The sequence below is a fragment of the Molothrus aeneus genome, chromosome 5, assembly GCF_037042795.1.
Source record: "Molothrus aeneus isolate 106 chromosome 5, BPBGC_Maene_1.0, whole genome shotgun sequence".
In the NCBI taxonomy this organism is placed as follows: domain Eukaryota; kingdom Metazoa; phylum Chordata; class Aves; order Passeriformes; family Icteridae; genus Molothrus; species Molothrus aeneus.
In genome coordinates, this window is record NC_089650.1 from 29,068,624 (window position 1) to 29,083,980 (window position 15,357).

Consider the following 15,357-nt stretch of genomic DNA (forward strand, 5'->3'; position numbering starts at 1 on the left):
CTGCTTGTTCTACTTAAAAGTGTGCATTATTTTATTGATGCTTGTTAGTCTAATGTCCACTGGCAATATGAGGTGTACAAACATTTTAACTGTGATTAACGCTTACTTCTACTTTGCTCATCCTCTAAGTCCTGCAGTATAAGCTTTTCAGCTTCTTGATTGCTGCTCTTGATAAAGTTCAAATAGGCGAGAACTGATTCTGGTAGGTCGCCTGAAATCTAGAAAAACACAACCTTTGACATATGTTCTACATTTTTGTCTCACAGGCTTGAAAAAAGGTAAATACTTGACATAAGACAATAAAGACTTGTTTTGGCTTTGCCTATAAAGCATTGATGGAGATTTAGCAGCAATTTCCACCAAAATGTTTCCAAATTCCTATACCCTTCTCATTTTCTTACCACCCACTGAACAATTCATAATTCCAATTTTAATTACAGTCTAGTAAAATTTCAGCAATGTATCTTGCACTCTCTCTAGAAGCACATTTCATTAAATTACTGCATTTATAACTGTGTTGGACCAAGAAATTAAAGAAGAAGGATGAGATAAAAATTATCAAATACCTGTGAGGTACAGGATCTTTTTCTTTTCAGGATAAATAAACTTTAAATTTACTTATGTTTAAACTACATGTTTATGCATGTAGAACCAATGCTTCAGTATTCTTTATTACAGAGAAACTTTCTATTCAAAAGACTGCCTTGAATGTCAATATTTTGGGAAAATGGTCTGCCTTCACTCAGATGTGCAAATTGTGGTAGACATTGCTGATGTTCAGTATGTGAGTTCTTACACACTTATCACTGATGCCTTTGTCTACATCATATGAAACATGATTTATGATCAATATTATCCACCCTAATATCCTACAAACCAATCCCTATGCTATGAATCTGCACGATTAAAATGGCAGAAAAGGACCCAAATAACTGATTTTAATTCAGAGGAAAGACATTTCCCAAAAAAAAAGAAGTCATACAAGAAAGAGGACTTGAAGAACCTATTTATATGCAATTAGTATCTGGAAATCTTAGAAGGAATCTCCTAAATCAGTCTCTTGTAAGATTGAAATACATATTGCAGTGAAGAATCATGGGTTTATTCATCCAGATTTAATCTACCTCATCAAATCTTCCAGCTTCAGAAGATTAGAAAATAAAATCTCCAGGTGTGATCTTCTCAAGCAGAATGCTGATATCCATCTCTCTTATTGTTCTGTTACATTTTTCATTAAGCAATACTACCAAGACTACTGCTCAGATCACAGCCTCAGGTTAGGTGTGTCAGGGAAACATTCCCTCATCAAACGGAGCCGTTTTAGCTCACTGAACACTCGCTGGATACACTGAGTGCTCAGCTCACTGAATACTTACTGTCTCACTGTCACTCAAGGCTTCCTCTGATGCCTCTGTGTCAGCCTCAGGATCATCTGTTCCAAACGAAGAAACACTGATTCTGCCTAATTCAATTTCTACTTCTCTTTCAATTCCTTCAATATCTTCCGACATTCTACTTCCCACAGGGTCTTATCTGTTTTGAAAGCTACACAAAAAAAAATTAATACCTTTCAACGCAGTATGAACCAAAACAGAGTCCTCAAAATAACGCTAAGAATATAGAAAGTTTTAATGATACACAGAAATTATGAAAGATGATGAGAGAGAAATGGTGAGAAATTATGTAACCCACAGAGGTAAAAACTTGTGGATGGATGTTAGAAGGGAGAAACGGCCCTCCTCCCCCCTTTCGCAACCCGTTGCCCCCTGCAATGAAGGGAATGAGAGGCAGTGAGCTCGGCTCCTGCAGCGGGACACCAGGCACACGGAGCGCATTCGTGCCGGGAAGGCGAACACCAGATCGCGGCTGAGGGAAAACTACATCTCCCGAAAGGCACCGCGCCCGGGAGGCAGCACCGCCCACCGCAGCCTCCCGACAGGCGAGCGGCTTCGCCACTTTGCATGCTGGGAGTTGTAGTCCAGCGCTCAGAGTGCCCGCAGTCCTCCGGTCTCCCCCCGTCTACTTCATGTACCCACTCACCTGTCGTTCGGTCAAGCTCCTCACGGAGCCTCCGCCTTTCTGGACACCTCTGGAGACCGGCCGCCCCTCCGCCCTGAAATTCCGCATCCGCCAACAGCGGACGGTGGGGAGCTCCACGGGGTGGACGAGAGCCCCGCGCCGCGCTGCTACCGCGGGAGCGTCACCACGGCAACGGGAAACAGCGGCTCGGACGGGCAGCGAGAGGAGCCAGACTTCGCCAGGAGCTGCCGTTTCGCGTTCTAGGGGCGTTAGGCAGCGCTCCCCAGCGTAAGGAGGAGAACCTCGCAGCACCTTTTTCGTGGTTTTGTTTGTTTGGGCTTTTTTCTTTAATATTGGGGTTTGGGATTTGTTTGTTTGTTTTGGGGGGTTCTTTGTTGTTGTTGTTTTTGAGGGTATTTTTATTTTGGTTTTCAGTTTGTGTTTGGGGTTTTTTTGAAGTCATAGACTGGAATTCAGTGTTCACAATAAATTGCAGGAGGCAATTAAGCGGGAAAAAATATAAATAAAAGCATACTAAAGCCACAGTAAAGATGTTTTATGAAAACACACCCGACATCCCTTCTGTCTTCCCATGTTGGGGCTGGGTCATGGCTCAGAAGGGCTGGCTGGCACTGGGGCCATTTTGGGGCACTGGACTATGGCATGGCCAGCCTGGCACAGCCTCACAGGTGCAGGGAGACCAGTGGCTCAGCATGGCCCTGCCAGTGCTACAGGTATGGAGCAAATAATAGGAGTTAAAAAAAAAATGTGAGAGAAAGGTCATATTCATAGTCATAGAATGGTTTGGGTTAGACAGAACCTTCAACATCATTTCTTCCACATGACCTGCCATGGGAAGGGACAACTTTCATTAGACCAGGTTGCTCATTGCCCCATCCAGCCTGGCCTTGAACACAGGGATGGGGCACCCACAGCTTCTCTGGGCAACCTGTTTTCAAGCCTCACCACCCTCTGTGGTGTAAGGATTGTCTTTGTAGCATTTAACCTAAATCTGCCCTTTTCTAGCTTAAAACCTGTCCCCTTTGTCCTACCACTGCCTGCCTGTGTAAAAGTCCCTCGCTGGTTATTGAAAGCTGGAGAAAATGTCCAGTTGGACAATTAGAGACTAAATAGAATTCAGTCAAGGAAAAATTCCACAGATCAGGCAGGGTGCAGATAATGGTTTTGTGTGTTTACAGGGAGCACATCTAACCCTGAGTCTGATGAGGAATACCAAGATGCAAAAATAGGCATAATAAAAATTAAGAGCTGAAAGATAAGTTTAGGTTTTCCATAGAAAATGTGCAATTTGGGAGCAATGGGAAGGATCTGCCAAAAATGGTAGGGGTTTTCCCATCTGCTGTCATTAGAATAAGCTGAGTACCTTTTTGAAAGTTTTAGGAGCATTGAAGAAAAATTATTTGCTTCAAGGGCAACTGTTTACAGTTTTCTCACCAGTGTTATGGATAAGCATGATAATAATTATTAAAAAATGGAAATGTATCCATTTGAAATCCACCCTTTTATATAATCATATCACTGCTGAACTTTTCACCATGATCAACTCTTTATTCACTGATTGAATGCACACTTAATGCTTCTTTTGTAGTGGAGTTATGCTGTGCACATACTGAATAAAAACTATATCCTGTCTTAGCAAAATAATTTGCAAATAAAAGAGACATTTCATAGAAATCATAGAAAGATTTCATTTAATCAAATGAAATGAAAAATTGTCAAATCACTACTTACTCAACCCTAAGGCAAAACTTAACACTAACTCTTACCCTTGCCCTAACCCTAAACATAACCCCAACACTAACCCTAACAATAAAACCCCCATCCATATGGGTGGTCAAGTTTGGAAAGAAGCAGGAGCAGCAATACTGAGGCCCTACTGGGACCACCTTGCCATTCCTGTTACAGCCATATTGTTCCTGGAGCTGTAGGCTCTTTGACTCACTCAACCCTAATCCTCACCCTAAACACTGCCCTAACCCTCAGAGTAACCCTAAAGTCCCAGTCCCCTTGGGTGCTTGATTTTAGAAAGAAGCAGGAGCAGCAATGTTGGGGCCATGCTGGGGTTGCCTTGGCATGCCATTTCCAGCCCTTGTGCTCCTAGAGCTGTAGGCTCTTTGACTCACTCAACACTAACCCTAACCCTGATCCCAATGACACCTTGGGACTGTGCAGACGTCCTCACTGCCACAGGTTACACAGATTGAAAGGTGTGGATTTATCAGCTGTGGCCCGTGCCCTGATGCCCTTGCAATGCCTTTTGGATTGCCAGCGTCCCTGCAGCTGTAGGCTCTGCAGCTCTCTGAACCCTCACACCAACCCTGAGTGTAGCTGCTTGCTGCTGCTGAGATCCCCATCACCAATGTTGGCACTGATTCCAAAACTGTAGAGTGAACAGAGCTGTGCTGTAGCTAAAATTCTTCATTTCACGAATTTGGAAATGAAGGGAAAGCAATTGCATGGCATGGAATGACAGGAAGTGCATCAAAATGAACCGAAAATTTCTAAAACCTGTTGCCTGTATCCAGAAAGTCAGGGCTAACCAACATAAGAAAACTTCTCTGTTCTAAGGATGTGGTTATGCTGGACTTCAGGAAGAAATATATCATCGATTGACCATTCTCTGTAAGGTAGGATGGAAATATTCAATACTGGTAAAGATTTTCTTGCGTAGAAACAATGCAATATAAAATGTAAGTTAATTTATAAGGATAATATTTTTAATTTTTAGGTAAATGTTTTAGGATGAACTGAATTATTATTAAAATTTCTCAGAATAAATCTTTGAAACCACATAGGTAACATAAGAGAGCTATTGCAGATTCCAGTTTTCATGTTGAATATAACTCTTCAGGAGTTTTTTCCTAAAAAAATTGCATCACACCACTGTTTTGATACATTCTATTTTTGAAAACCAAGTAAAAGTTCAATGACTCTCAAAGGTAGTGAAACTTCTCCAGGGAAATTGAAAAGCCTGTTGCCTCATCCAGTCTATAGTTTTACAAGGTGCATTGTTGACCCCATTATTGACTCCACTCCACTGCAGAGCTGTTTGAGAAACTTACTACAGCTCTCTTTGTGCTGAAATCCAGCAGAAGAAGTTTTATAACCCAGGCATTGAAGATCTTGACAGGGTAGGCTAAGCTTGTGTTTGCTGAATATTTTCTTCTAAAAAACGTAATTTTATACACATGTAATGTGTTTTCTATCTAAAATAAGTTGTTAATGCAAGACAAATTTTGACTGCAGAAGCTTCACATTTGTCATCTCTTTGTTGCAGCTGGTATTCTTACTATTTAGTAAGTGCACTGAGAATAGAAGAACAAGTGTATGCCAGGCTACATAAATCTTGCCATATAAATCTTCCAAAATACATGCTGCTTCCAAATGTCTTTAGCAACTTAAAGTAAAAAAGACCAAAACCAAAAGCAAAACAGAACAAAAATGTGTGTGTACAGTGAAACAGAGGCAAAGGAGACTATACAGCATCTTGATGCTCCTACTGCTGCTGTTAATTTTTTGTTCCATATATCTGAAAATACTCTTAAAATTTATAAAATATTATCTGGAGAAACAAAGTTCCATTGTGATTTACAAGAGTACTTATATTTTTTTCATAATGAACTGAATATATGATTATACTTTCAGCTGTGATTCAAAATTGAAAACAAAAAAATGAAAATAAGAGATAAAAACCTGCTATTTAAATATCTTCAGTGGAATTTTCTTAGCACGAAATCTGTTTTCTTTCTCTTATTTAGCAGCTTTAAATTTTTTTTAGATGTTCTTAATTAAAAAAACAATCCTTCCCTTCCCCTGCCCCTCTTTCCATCAGGCTCTGCTTTTGGCTTTCAGTTTGTGGCTTTTATTTGACAGAAACGATTTCTTCAGTGTTTTTTTTCTCAGTATAAATAGAACTATTCTTTTGTTTTAAATGATTGCAGAATGAAAATGCCCAATCCCTGGAAGTGTTCAAATCCAGGATGGAAGCAGATTTAAGCAACCTGGTTGAGGGGCAGGTGATCCTGCCCATGGCAGGGGTGTTGGAAGTAGAGGGTCTCTAATGTCCCTTCCAACCCAAACCATTTTATGGTTGTATGGCTCTGTGTAATCGACAGAAGACATAATGTATTTTTTTTCACAAGGTGGCAGTATTGGATTGAGCTGCATGGTTGTAAGGATTTTTTTTTTTTTTTCCTCTGGAGTATGTTTTCCATCATTATGTGGTATGATTATCAAAACAGGAGAAAACATATTACTATATCTACAATTTAGATATTGTTATAATTTATGCAATTGATTTGTTTCTTTCTCTTGATGTACTTATATTCACCTTGTAGATGAATCACTGAGAAATAAATCAGCTCTATTCATATTTTCTTTATATCATTTACCAGACTGCATTTGACCTGCATTTGATGAGATGATAGATCCTTTAGGTGAGGATTTGGGTTGGATGAATAAGAGTATGGCCTTTCCACATGGATCTTCCTTTTTCCCATAGTGTCTATCAATTTTTAATTTTTTTTTTCTAAGAAAGGTAAGTTTTGGGTCACATAACAATAGATGTGCTCTTAAAGAGCAGAGTGCTTTGGCTGTGTTAAGTGTCAGTTCCAAACTAATGGCATAGGAACCATCCAAGGCAGTAATTCTGGGAGAAAACTTCATTACTTTCATTACTTCCAGGTGGGCTGGATGTAATGAAAGCACTGCTACTTTCCATATCGATGCAGAAATGGTTGGAATGCAGAGGAGAAAGTGTCCAGTCACAAAGAGGGAGGACAGCACCGAATCTTTAATTTATTGAGAAATACATTTCTGTCTCCCTGTAGGATCTGCACATGTATTCATAATTCTTGGCAAACAGAAAAGAAATCTGTTAACTTGATGAACTGTAATTGTTCACTGATTTCCTTGTCGTTGGTTCACATTGTTCAATTGAGAATGTTCTGTTTACATCTCATATGCAATTACTGTTGCCTAAATTTATGAAAATCTTTCTTTTTCTTTCTGTGAATATAGGGAAGAAGAAGAAGAAGAAGAAGAAGAAGAAGAAGAAGAAGAAGAAGAAGAAGACCCTTTTATAATTCTGTTATTTCCATCCTTTCTGTAATGGCATTGCAAAGATATTTTTCTGGAATAAGTTGTGTAAGTGGAAGTCTCATAAAAATAAAAGGAAAACAAGTAACAGTACAAACGAACTGTGTTACAGTTTCTTCCCTCAAGAACTAGCCCATGACATATCTTTCTTGTATAAAGCTTGTCATTGGGTCTATTTTTACTGTTACATCAGCCATGGGAGTCCTTGGAGTGTTGTGGAAATCAATTGTCTGCTGGTTACAGTACGTGGAAATAAACCTCCAACTTTCTTGTAAAGTGAAAGAGAATTGTGTGTGCATGAAAAATATGATCCTGTCTTGGTGTGATTTCCACATTCAAATTTGTTGATAGCAAGACATATTTATCTAAAGTCCTGGCTCAAATGAATTCTCAATACCACTGAAGATCTTTCCATATCACTGCATGAAAGTTTTCAATGACCAAATACTTGCAGTATAATGCAGAAAAGATTTTAACCACTGTATTTATTAGCATAGATGTTTTTAAAGACTTAGTATATGTTGAAGACAAAGAAAAGCCTGGTCCAGAATATTGAAACTTGAAGGCAAAGATAGGTACAGTATGGCCACAATATTGAAACATCAAAGTATAATTAAAAAGCTGTTACCTATGTAGACTAAACTGAAGACTCTGTGTTTATATAAAATTCCTACTTTTTAAGGGAATAACACTTCTATTTCTGATAAATTGCATTGTAACTATACATTCTTATTATCATTTTGACACCATTTTCCCTTCATATTTTGTTTATTGTCCCCTTTTTTGAGAGATCTGTTTTAGACTGTGTGAAGGCTGAAGCAGAGAACTGTGCTACTGATTAATTTGTTAAGCACTACAAATATGACTTTGCACAGCAAAGAGCAAAGCCCAGGTGCTACAACCAGGAAACTTCTTCCTTCTTCCTCCCTGCTACTGCTTAGGCATGTAGTGTGTACCTGACAATTTGTTAGGTGATGAAAGAAAATCATGTGTGTCATTTCCAACTTCCATGGAACCATCTACTATCACAGTATCTAAATACTGTGGGTGAAAATTGGTTTTCACTGGAAATAAGCAAAATCAGCTATCTTTTTATTTTGCATCTTATAGATCAAAGGAGTTCTTAAATAAGCATGGGACTTAGGTACCATTGTCTTTCATACAGGAAATAAAGAAATAAAAATTTTCTTCAGTGAAGCACAGCCACTTAAAAACAGTTTTTGTTCTTCACTTCAAAGACAGTTATGGCTGTGTCTTTAAGCCCATCACAGTGAGTTGTTCTTTGCTTGAAATCTGCTTCTTAGACTATGATGTCACTTTGCACAGGTTTCCAGGAAAATAAATTCTTATTTTTGTTGAAATCACTGTAAATAATAGTCATGAAGGATTGTACACGAGGTTCTGGAATTTTTTACTCTATTGCTCACTTATTCAAAATAATGTTTATACATAGCTTGGCTTTGTGCATTTTTTCAGTATATGAGTTTTCAAATCCTGGTATTTGTAATGCAGGTGGCAATATTGGTGCTAATAATGATGAAAAAAGAAATATGTAAATAAATTATGTGGGACTGCTGATAACTTAAAGTTTGTTTGTGCAATTAATTAAAACATGTCTAATAGTCAGTTCTTACTGAAAACTGTATTGCCATTTGATTGAAGCTGACTATTTTACATGTTGACCAGGAATACTAGAACATGTGAAAAACATAATTTGAGGAATTCAGCATGGTTCAATATAGTAAATGGCAGTGCATGGAAATATATTTCCAATTTCTCCCCTGCAAAAAAAACACACCCTTCCTATTCAGGAATGTGGAATCAGCAGTGGAAGGGACAGCTTTATTTCTCGTTGAGGGATTACCCAGGAAGTCCTTCTGTCCTGGGTATCTGCAGGCATGGGAGGAAGTATTAGATGCTGAGCTGTGTCTGTTAGAAGGTGACAGCAGTTGTCCCCTGTGCAATTGATAGTAGGACTTACTGGTATCATAGCAGACAAAATATACCAATGAACGATTAACTTTATTGCTTGAACTTGTATTTTAGGTACAAGCAGAGACCTAATCTAAGGAACATGTATCTTCAATTGGAACAACAGCAAACCACAATAAATACCTACATAGCTGTTGTCTCTAGTAACTATTCCACTCTGAAACTTCATCCAGTCATTTATTTTCCTACATATAACAACTGCAATAGCTTGAGTAGTTCTCACTGTGTTATGTGGAAGGTAATCTGTACTGAATCAATACCAGCTTGGCCACTTTTCTATTCCGTAATTTCAAAAGTTATGGTTCCAGTGACAGTGTTTTCAAAAGGTTCATGTGGTTCTCCAAAGGCTGCTGCTATTCAGGCAGAGTACAGCACAAATAAATTACTTTTAGTCCTTCTGTATAATCAAATTTCTTTATCAAATGTTGATTTCTAATGATGGAATCATACCTGTTTTATATAATGGTTTTATATTTTGGAAGATTTAAACTGTCAGGAACAATGCATTCTGGAGTCAGCTATTTGTGCTAGAAAAACTGATTGAAAAATTGAAGTTAAATTTATTTTATATCAACTGTAATTACACTTGATCTCAACCTTTATTAAGTGTTGCTGAAGTATAATGATGGTTACATCATCATTAACTGTGAAAGCTTTTGAGTTTTCTTCTTAGGACAGCTATAGCAAGGAAAATGAGTTGGAGATTTTAATTCTTTCATTTCTTTGTAATGAAACCTTTTAGTGGCCTAGGATTTCTCCTCTGCATACATTCCCTGCTACAGTCTCTCTAGTCAGACTCTTTATGATGAGCTTGCCCATTTCACTTACTGTTGAAGGTGTATTTTATCAGTCTCAGCAAAGATGCATAATCTAGGGCAAATATGAGCTGATCATTCCCCCAGCCTATGGTAAAACATGTCCTGGCCAGATTCTGTGGGACTTACAAAAGTTTGTGTCACAGTAGGTCCAGAATTTTTGGTTTCTGCTTATAATTATATGGCACTGTGCTTATTAAAAGTAAGTATGAGAAGTAGGATTTAGTATTTCAGGACAGATCAGGTGGAACTAAAGTGTTTCCTAGCCCTCCTGGCTCCAGTTGGGCAAATCATCTTGTGCCTGCCTGTGCTGTGTATGGGATTTGGTTGCTTCATTTATCCTTCCCTTTGGCATTACAATTTTCCTATGAGTGCAATGGCTATGAGGTGTCTTGGTTCATGTTTGGCAAATTGATTAGAGTGCTGCTGCTTGCAAGTAATCTTTGAAGAAGCCTGAATATCAATAAAAGATCAAGGATTGTAGTCTCCATCCACACCCTTATCAATATGCATATATCAAGTGCTATAAATATTTATTAACAGGTTCAAAATCAATGGAACAACAGAATTGATGATTTTATTTCTGAATATAGGAATAAGAGTCTGACTGAGCAGGAATCTGTGTGGAACATTCTGAGTGCTATGCAGCATGATGTGAGGGAAAACCCCCACAGAATATGACCTCTAAAAATACTGCATTCACCAGAAATGTGTATATCAATCAGAACTTATTAAAAAAATCTCATTTAGTAAAGGATTAATTTTTCAAGGTCTGCTGCTATTATCTGATGTGGGTTGGCAGATTCCTTGCTGTTATATGGGTCATTAAGCTCTTGAAGAACTCCTCATTTCATGTAGGAACAGAGGGTTCTGGTCACTGAAACCTGAAAAAATTCCTGCAGCTGAAAAAGTTTATGGAAGTCCTGCTATTTTTACAGTGCTAGAATCCATAAAACACTTGATCTGCTTAGGACTCAAGGCTGATGTGAACCAAGCAGAGATGTTATGAGGTCAAAATAGAGCTCCTCCTGTGAGAAAATTTGAATAGGTTTTGCACTGAGACTCTCAGAAATAGTGCTTGAGGCCTAAAATGAGCTTGCAAGTTAGCACTTTCAATAGACATACTTAGGTATTACTCAAAATATTTCCTGTGGCCTGGCAGCAGGTAATTCGTTTACTTCTTTAGAAAAGTCTTTTAAAACATTTGGATGGTGTCAATTATATTGGAAGTAGTTAGGAATGTTTTTGACCAGTGATCTGTTATCCACCTTTGAAATTTATTCTGTATTATGAGCTTTTCATTACAAACACTACAGTTTAACAGCTTAATATGGTTTAAAATGCTTCTATGGATCCCTTAATATGACTTCTTCCAGGGCTGAGTTACATTATTTTTAATGAGTACTGAAGATAATTGATGATTCCAGATAACTCACACAGCATATAGGTCTAGTCTCAAGATTACAAATGCATTTGCAATGTATTTTTAAAATCTGTTCTTTGAAGATCCATTCATTGCATTCATGATTTCTCAAGTGATTAGTGGTGACCCCATTATGTCAATGGTGCAGCTAGACTATGCGCTGGTGTTCTTGACTGCAGTTTTATTGGAGTGTGGTAGGAGTACAGACTCACCACCTACCCAGCTACTGGAATCATTGGCATTTGCCAGGACAAAGACAAAAAACATGAAGACCATCAATAGTATTTTATATATTATTGGTGATATTTAATGAACTGCTTAAAGATGGTGACTATTTTAACTAAAACCATGGAGTTGTTGAAATGGAATATCTATACAGGGAAAGGACACCTTTTGCCAAGTTATCTAATTTTCAAAATTTAGAAGCAGTAGATCTTGAACTGACCCTTTAAAACATGAAAATGACATGTTGTTTTTTAGCATCTCTGAGCTAAAATATGGAAGATTTTCATCCCACAAAACAATTCAAGTATTTCTGAAGATTCATCCTGATTCAGAATGAGAATTTCCTGGAATTTTCTATATGAAAAGAATTCCATTCTCCAATCTTTTTCATAGTTTAGTTTGCTTTTGTTTTACTGGTATTGAAGTAGGTAGGTTATTGGGAAGAGCTAGCTGATAATTATTTGAACGCTGCATAGTGTTTGCATTGTCCTCCAAGTTTGAGCTACATGTTGAAGACAGATCAATTGCTACTAAAATGAGTTGGAAAAAGGATATTGCTAAAGATCTCAGAGGGGAGAATTTTGGCCAATTAAAAGCAACAAAGGAATAAATATATATTCTCTGAATTTGGTCCATATTGAAGTTTCTAGATCCAAGTTTCTTGTTTTTATTTGATTTCTGTTGTAGATAAAATGCTGTGGAAGATGCAATGCCACACAGCAGAAAAAGAACTAAACAAAAATAATACTCAATTCCCATGTCCATGCACAAATTACAACCTAAAGAAATGGTTTTGTGATGTCCCAAGGGATTCAATATACAGTGTGGTAAGAAATAAAAAAAATATCTTGAAGAATGTAACTTTTGTTACTAAATAGACTTTAGAAAAAGAAGTACAAAACATATTTTCCTTCAAGATGTGGCTTGAAAATGGCAAAATTTTAACAATATTCATTGTTTTGTCTCTGGTCACTTGGAAGCCTTGGTTTTTACTTGTTAGCTGTCAGTCATGTAGGCAGTTCTAAATTAAGGATGATCTAAATAGAACAGGAGTTTTGCCTGATCAATATCACAGGGAAATTTAGAAGTGGTTTAAGAAGTATCTTGGCATAAATCCATGCTGTGCAAATCAATGATGACAATGGAAAGTGGCAGTATATAAAGAGTACACAGCGCAGTATATTAAGAGAATACAGTGCATTTTCCACTTGTAATTGTGGGCAATGTCTCCACAGGTTTGTATTATTTGTTTCCAGAGCAGTTCCAATACTTTACAGGATAAGTGGAATGAGAAAGACACTGAAATATGATGTGTTTTGTGAGACCAGTCCATGTGAGCATTTATGCATCTTAATATCAAGGGACCAGTTTGCATAGGACCACCTGGTATCACCAGCTGAGCTGGAGCAAAGTGATACATATTTTCCTCTTCTGAAAACCACGCAGCGTTAGGAGGACCAGCCAATGAGGACAAAAATGCAGAGGGCAGTTGTTGCTTCTTGACAAAGCAGAACAGTAAATAATGGGAAGTTGTCCAATGACATCTGCTCTTGTCTAGTTTTGATCATCAGTTCTGAATTCCCACCTGTTTCTACAAACCCTTGTCATTATTTAAAAAATCACTTCTAAGTATAGAAAACATTTATGTATATGTTTTATTGTATTTGTACCTATTTTAATCTATATAATAATTTGACAATTGTTTTAAAAATCAATATAACTTGAAACATACTCATATACATTTCAGGATGCATAATTCATAACAATCAATGAAAATTTGTAAATATAATTTTCAGCATTTATTTGTAAGTTAATCTCTCAGTTAAACACACACAAAGCAGAATCTGTTTTGATTAAGTCAGTTCTGGAACATTTCCATGCAAAAATGTCAAATTTTCTTATGAACAATCAGCTTAGTTCAGATAATTTAAATAACAATATAGCTAATATTCTCCAGTAAACATTACTGATGTATTTGCTTTCTGGCAAGTAAATACCAGAACACATCATACCATACAGAAAGGCTCTATTCTATACATTTTAAAAGTATGTTCTTATTAAGATGCAATATAAGTTCCAAAACTGACATGATTTTTCTTTACATCCCTTTTTATGTACTTGCCTAAGGATGTGAAGAACATTTAAACACGTAGTTTGGAAACAATGTTCTTACCTTAATCAACATTACTATCAGCCTCCTAACCACACAGGTAAGACTGCTTTTAAGTAAAAAAAAACCACAAAATGCTGGTATTTTTACTGGGATTAAAAATCAATCCAGTGCCATTTGGTTTTGACATGCTCTACAAATTTTTATAATATTTCCATCAATTTTAATTAGAAGAAAGATCAAGCACTGTTTACCAACAATCTGCCATACATTCAAACACTATCAGAAATTATGTTGTCCAAAGCCTGTAAAATGAAGTGATTGACCAGGCTTCTGAAAGCAAACAGCATTTTAAGGCCAGGAAGTGGTTAAAGAGTATGTAAAATCTCTGCACCAAAAGACCTAAAAGACCTCTTTTGTCCTCAGTACAGAACCTACTCCATGAGTGTACTAAATCAAACAAGACAAAACAAAGAAATCTCTTCTCCCACATCTATGAGAAAATTTTCTTTGACAAAAAACACAGCTTTCAATATCAGAACAAAATCACATGAATAATGGCAAAAAGAGTTGATTGTTCACTCTACAGATACCCTGAAGGTAGGCAGAAGGCAGGAAGAAGGATTTTTAATAATATCTAAAATTGTGAGGTTGGATATGAAATCAGTGCATTTTTACTCAGACAATTAAAAGCATGGCCTATTTAACCTCCTCCATATGTCTAGCTTCCTACAGATGTATGTAGTAAAAATATTCAGGCTATGAAGTGAGGCAGTTCAATAATGAAAAGGTTTCTTTTTCATACTCACCTAATCCTCACTAGCACAGATCATGACTGTCTCATGATCCTCAATTTACTATCACTGACACATTCTTGTCAGATGGCAAAGATCTATTATCCCCATTCAAGAGCTAAGACCAAGAATCCTAGAATCATTTAGTTTGGGAAAGACCTTTAAGATCATTGAATTCAACCATGTTTGAATTCATAGGGTAGTGAAACCTTTAATAATACTGAATTATGTGTCACTTGAAATAGATTTCAAGATACTTCTGTGAATGTGGACCCAAGTGACTTGCTGGAGGTCACACAGCAAGTCTGTACTGATACAGAAAATTCAGCTTGTGTCTTTGGACATTGTGATCATTCTCCTTTATATCCTCTGCATTGTTATTCATAGGAGCCCAGCTGGCAGTCAGTTTGGCTCACTCATGAGTGAGTTTGAACGCTTTCTTTGCTGTTTTTATCTCACCCTTTTTCCTTTCCCAGATTTTTTTGATTGCACTCACAGGATATCTAAAAAAGCCAGGAAGACTAATATTTGGCCAAATGAATCATGAACTCTCCTGAGCATTGCTGTGGTGCAATAATTCTCTGATCCATTGTTATGACAGTCTCATAGTGGAATTACTTCCACTAAAATTTGGATTAATCTTTACTTGTTGTAGTCATGATAATATTAACATTTTGGCTTTAATATGTTTGAATTTTGCTCATGCCTATGGCTATGGTAGTATGCTACACAATATTTTGTGTTAAAGTTTGAAGTGCTATGTTATTCACTAGCTGGTTAACAAATCTTCCTGATTAGCTCAATATTAGTTTCTTGAATTCCTGGATCAACTTGTTCAAAGTGATGTAAATAGTACTGCAT

General features: G+C 37.1%; 2 protein-coding genes across 2 annotated transcripts in view; one reads left to right on the forward strand and one right to left on the reverse strand.

Moving 5' to 3' along the window:
* Window positions 1-2,139, reverse strand: part of LRRIQ1 (leucine rich repeats and IQ motif containing 1) — a 105,473-nt gene extending 103,334 nt beyond the window's left edge. The window contains exons 1-3 of the mRNA XM_066550285.1: window positions 2,041-2,139; window positions 1,377-1,545; window positions 107-218 (exon numbers count right to left, since the gene is read on the reverse strand). Coding sequence (XP_066406382.1) covers window positions 107-218; window positions 1,377-1,511 — 247 coding nt within the window. The 5' untranslated portion in view covers window positions 1,512-1,545; window positions 2,041-2,139. The remainder of the gene's footprint in view (window positions 1-106; window positions 219-1,376; window positions 1,546-2,040) is intronic.
* A 593-nt stretch (window positions 2,140-2,732) lies between these two features.
* On the forward strand, window positions 2,733-15,043 carry TSPAN19 (tetraspanin 19). The gene is given in 11 exon segments (XM_066550704.1): window positions 2,733-2,753; window positions 5,873-5,942; window positions 7,250-7,345; window positions 7,348-7,379; window positions 8,614-8,683; window positions 10,483-10,598; window positions 12,280-12,322; window positions 12,325-12,418; window positions 13,718-13,802; window positions 14,973-15,006; window positions 15,009-15,043. Coding segments are annotated over 11 exon segments (696 nt in total).
* The last annotated feature ends 314 nt before the right edge of the window (window positions 15,044-15,357 follow it).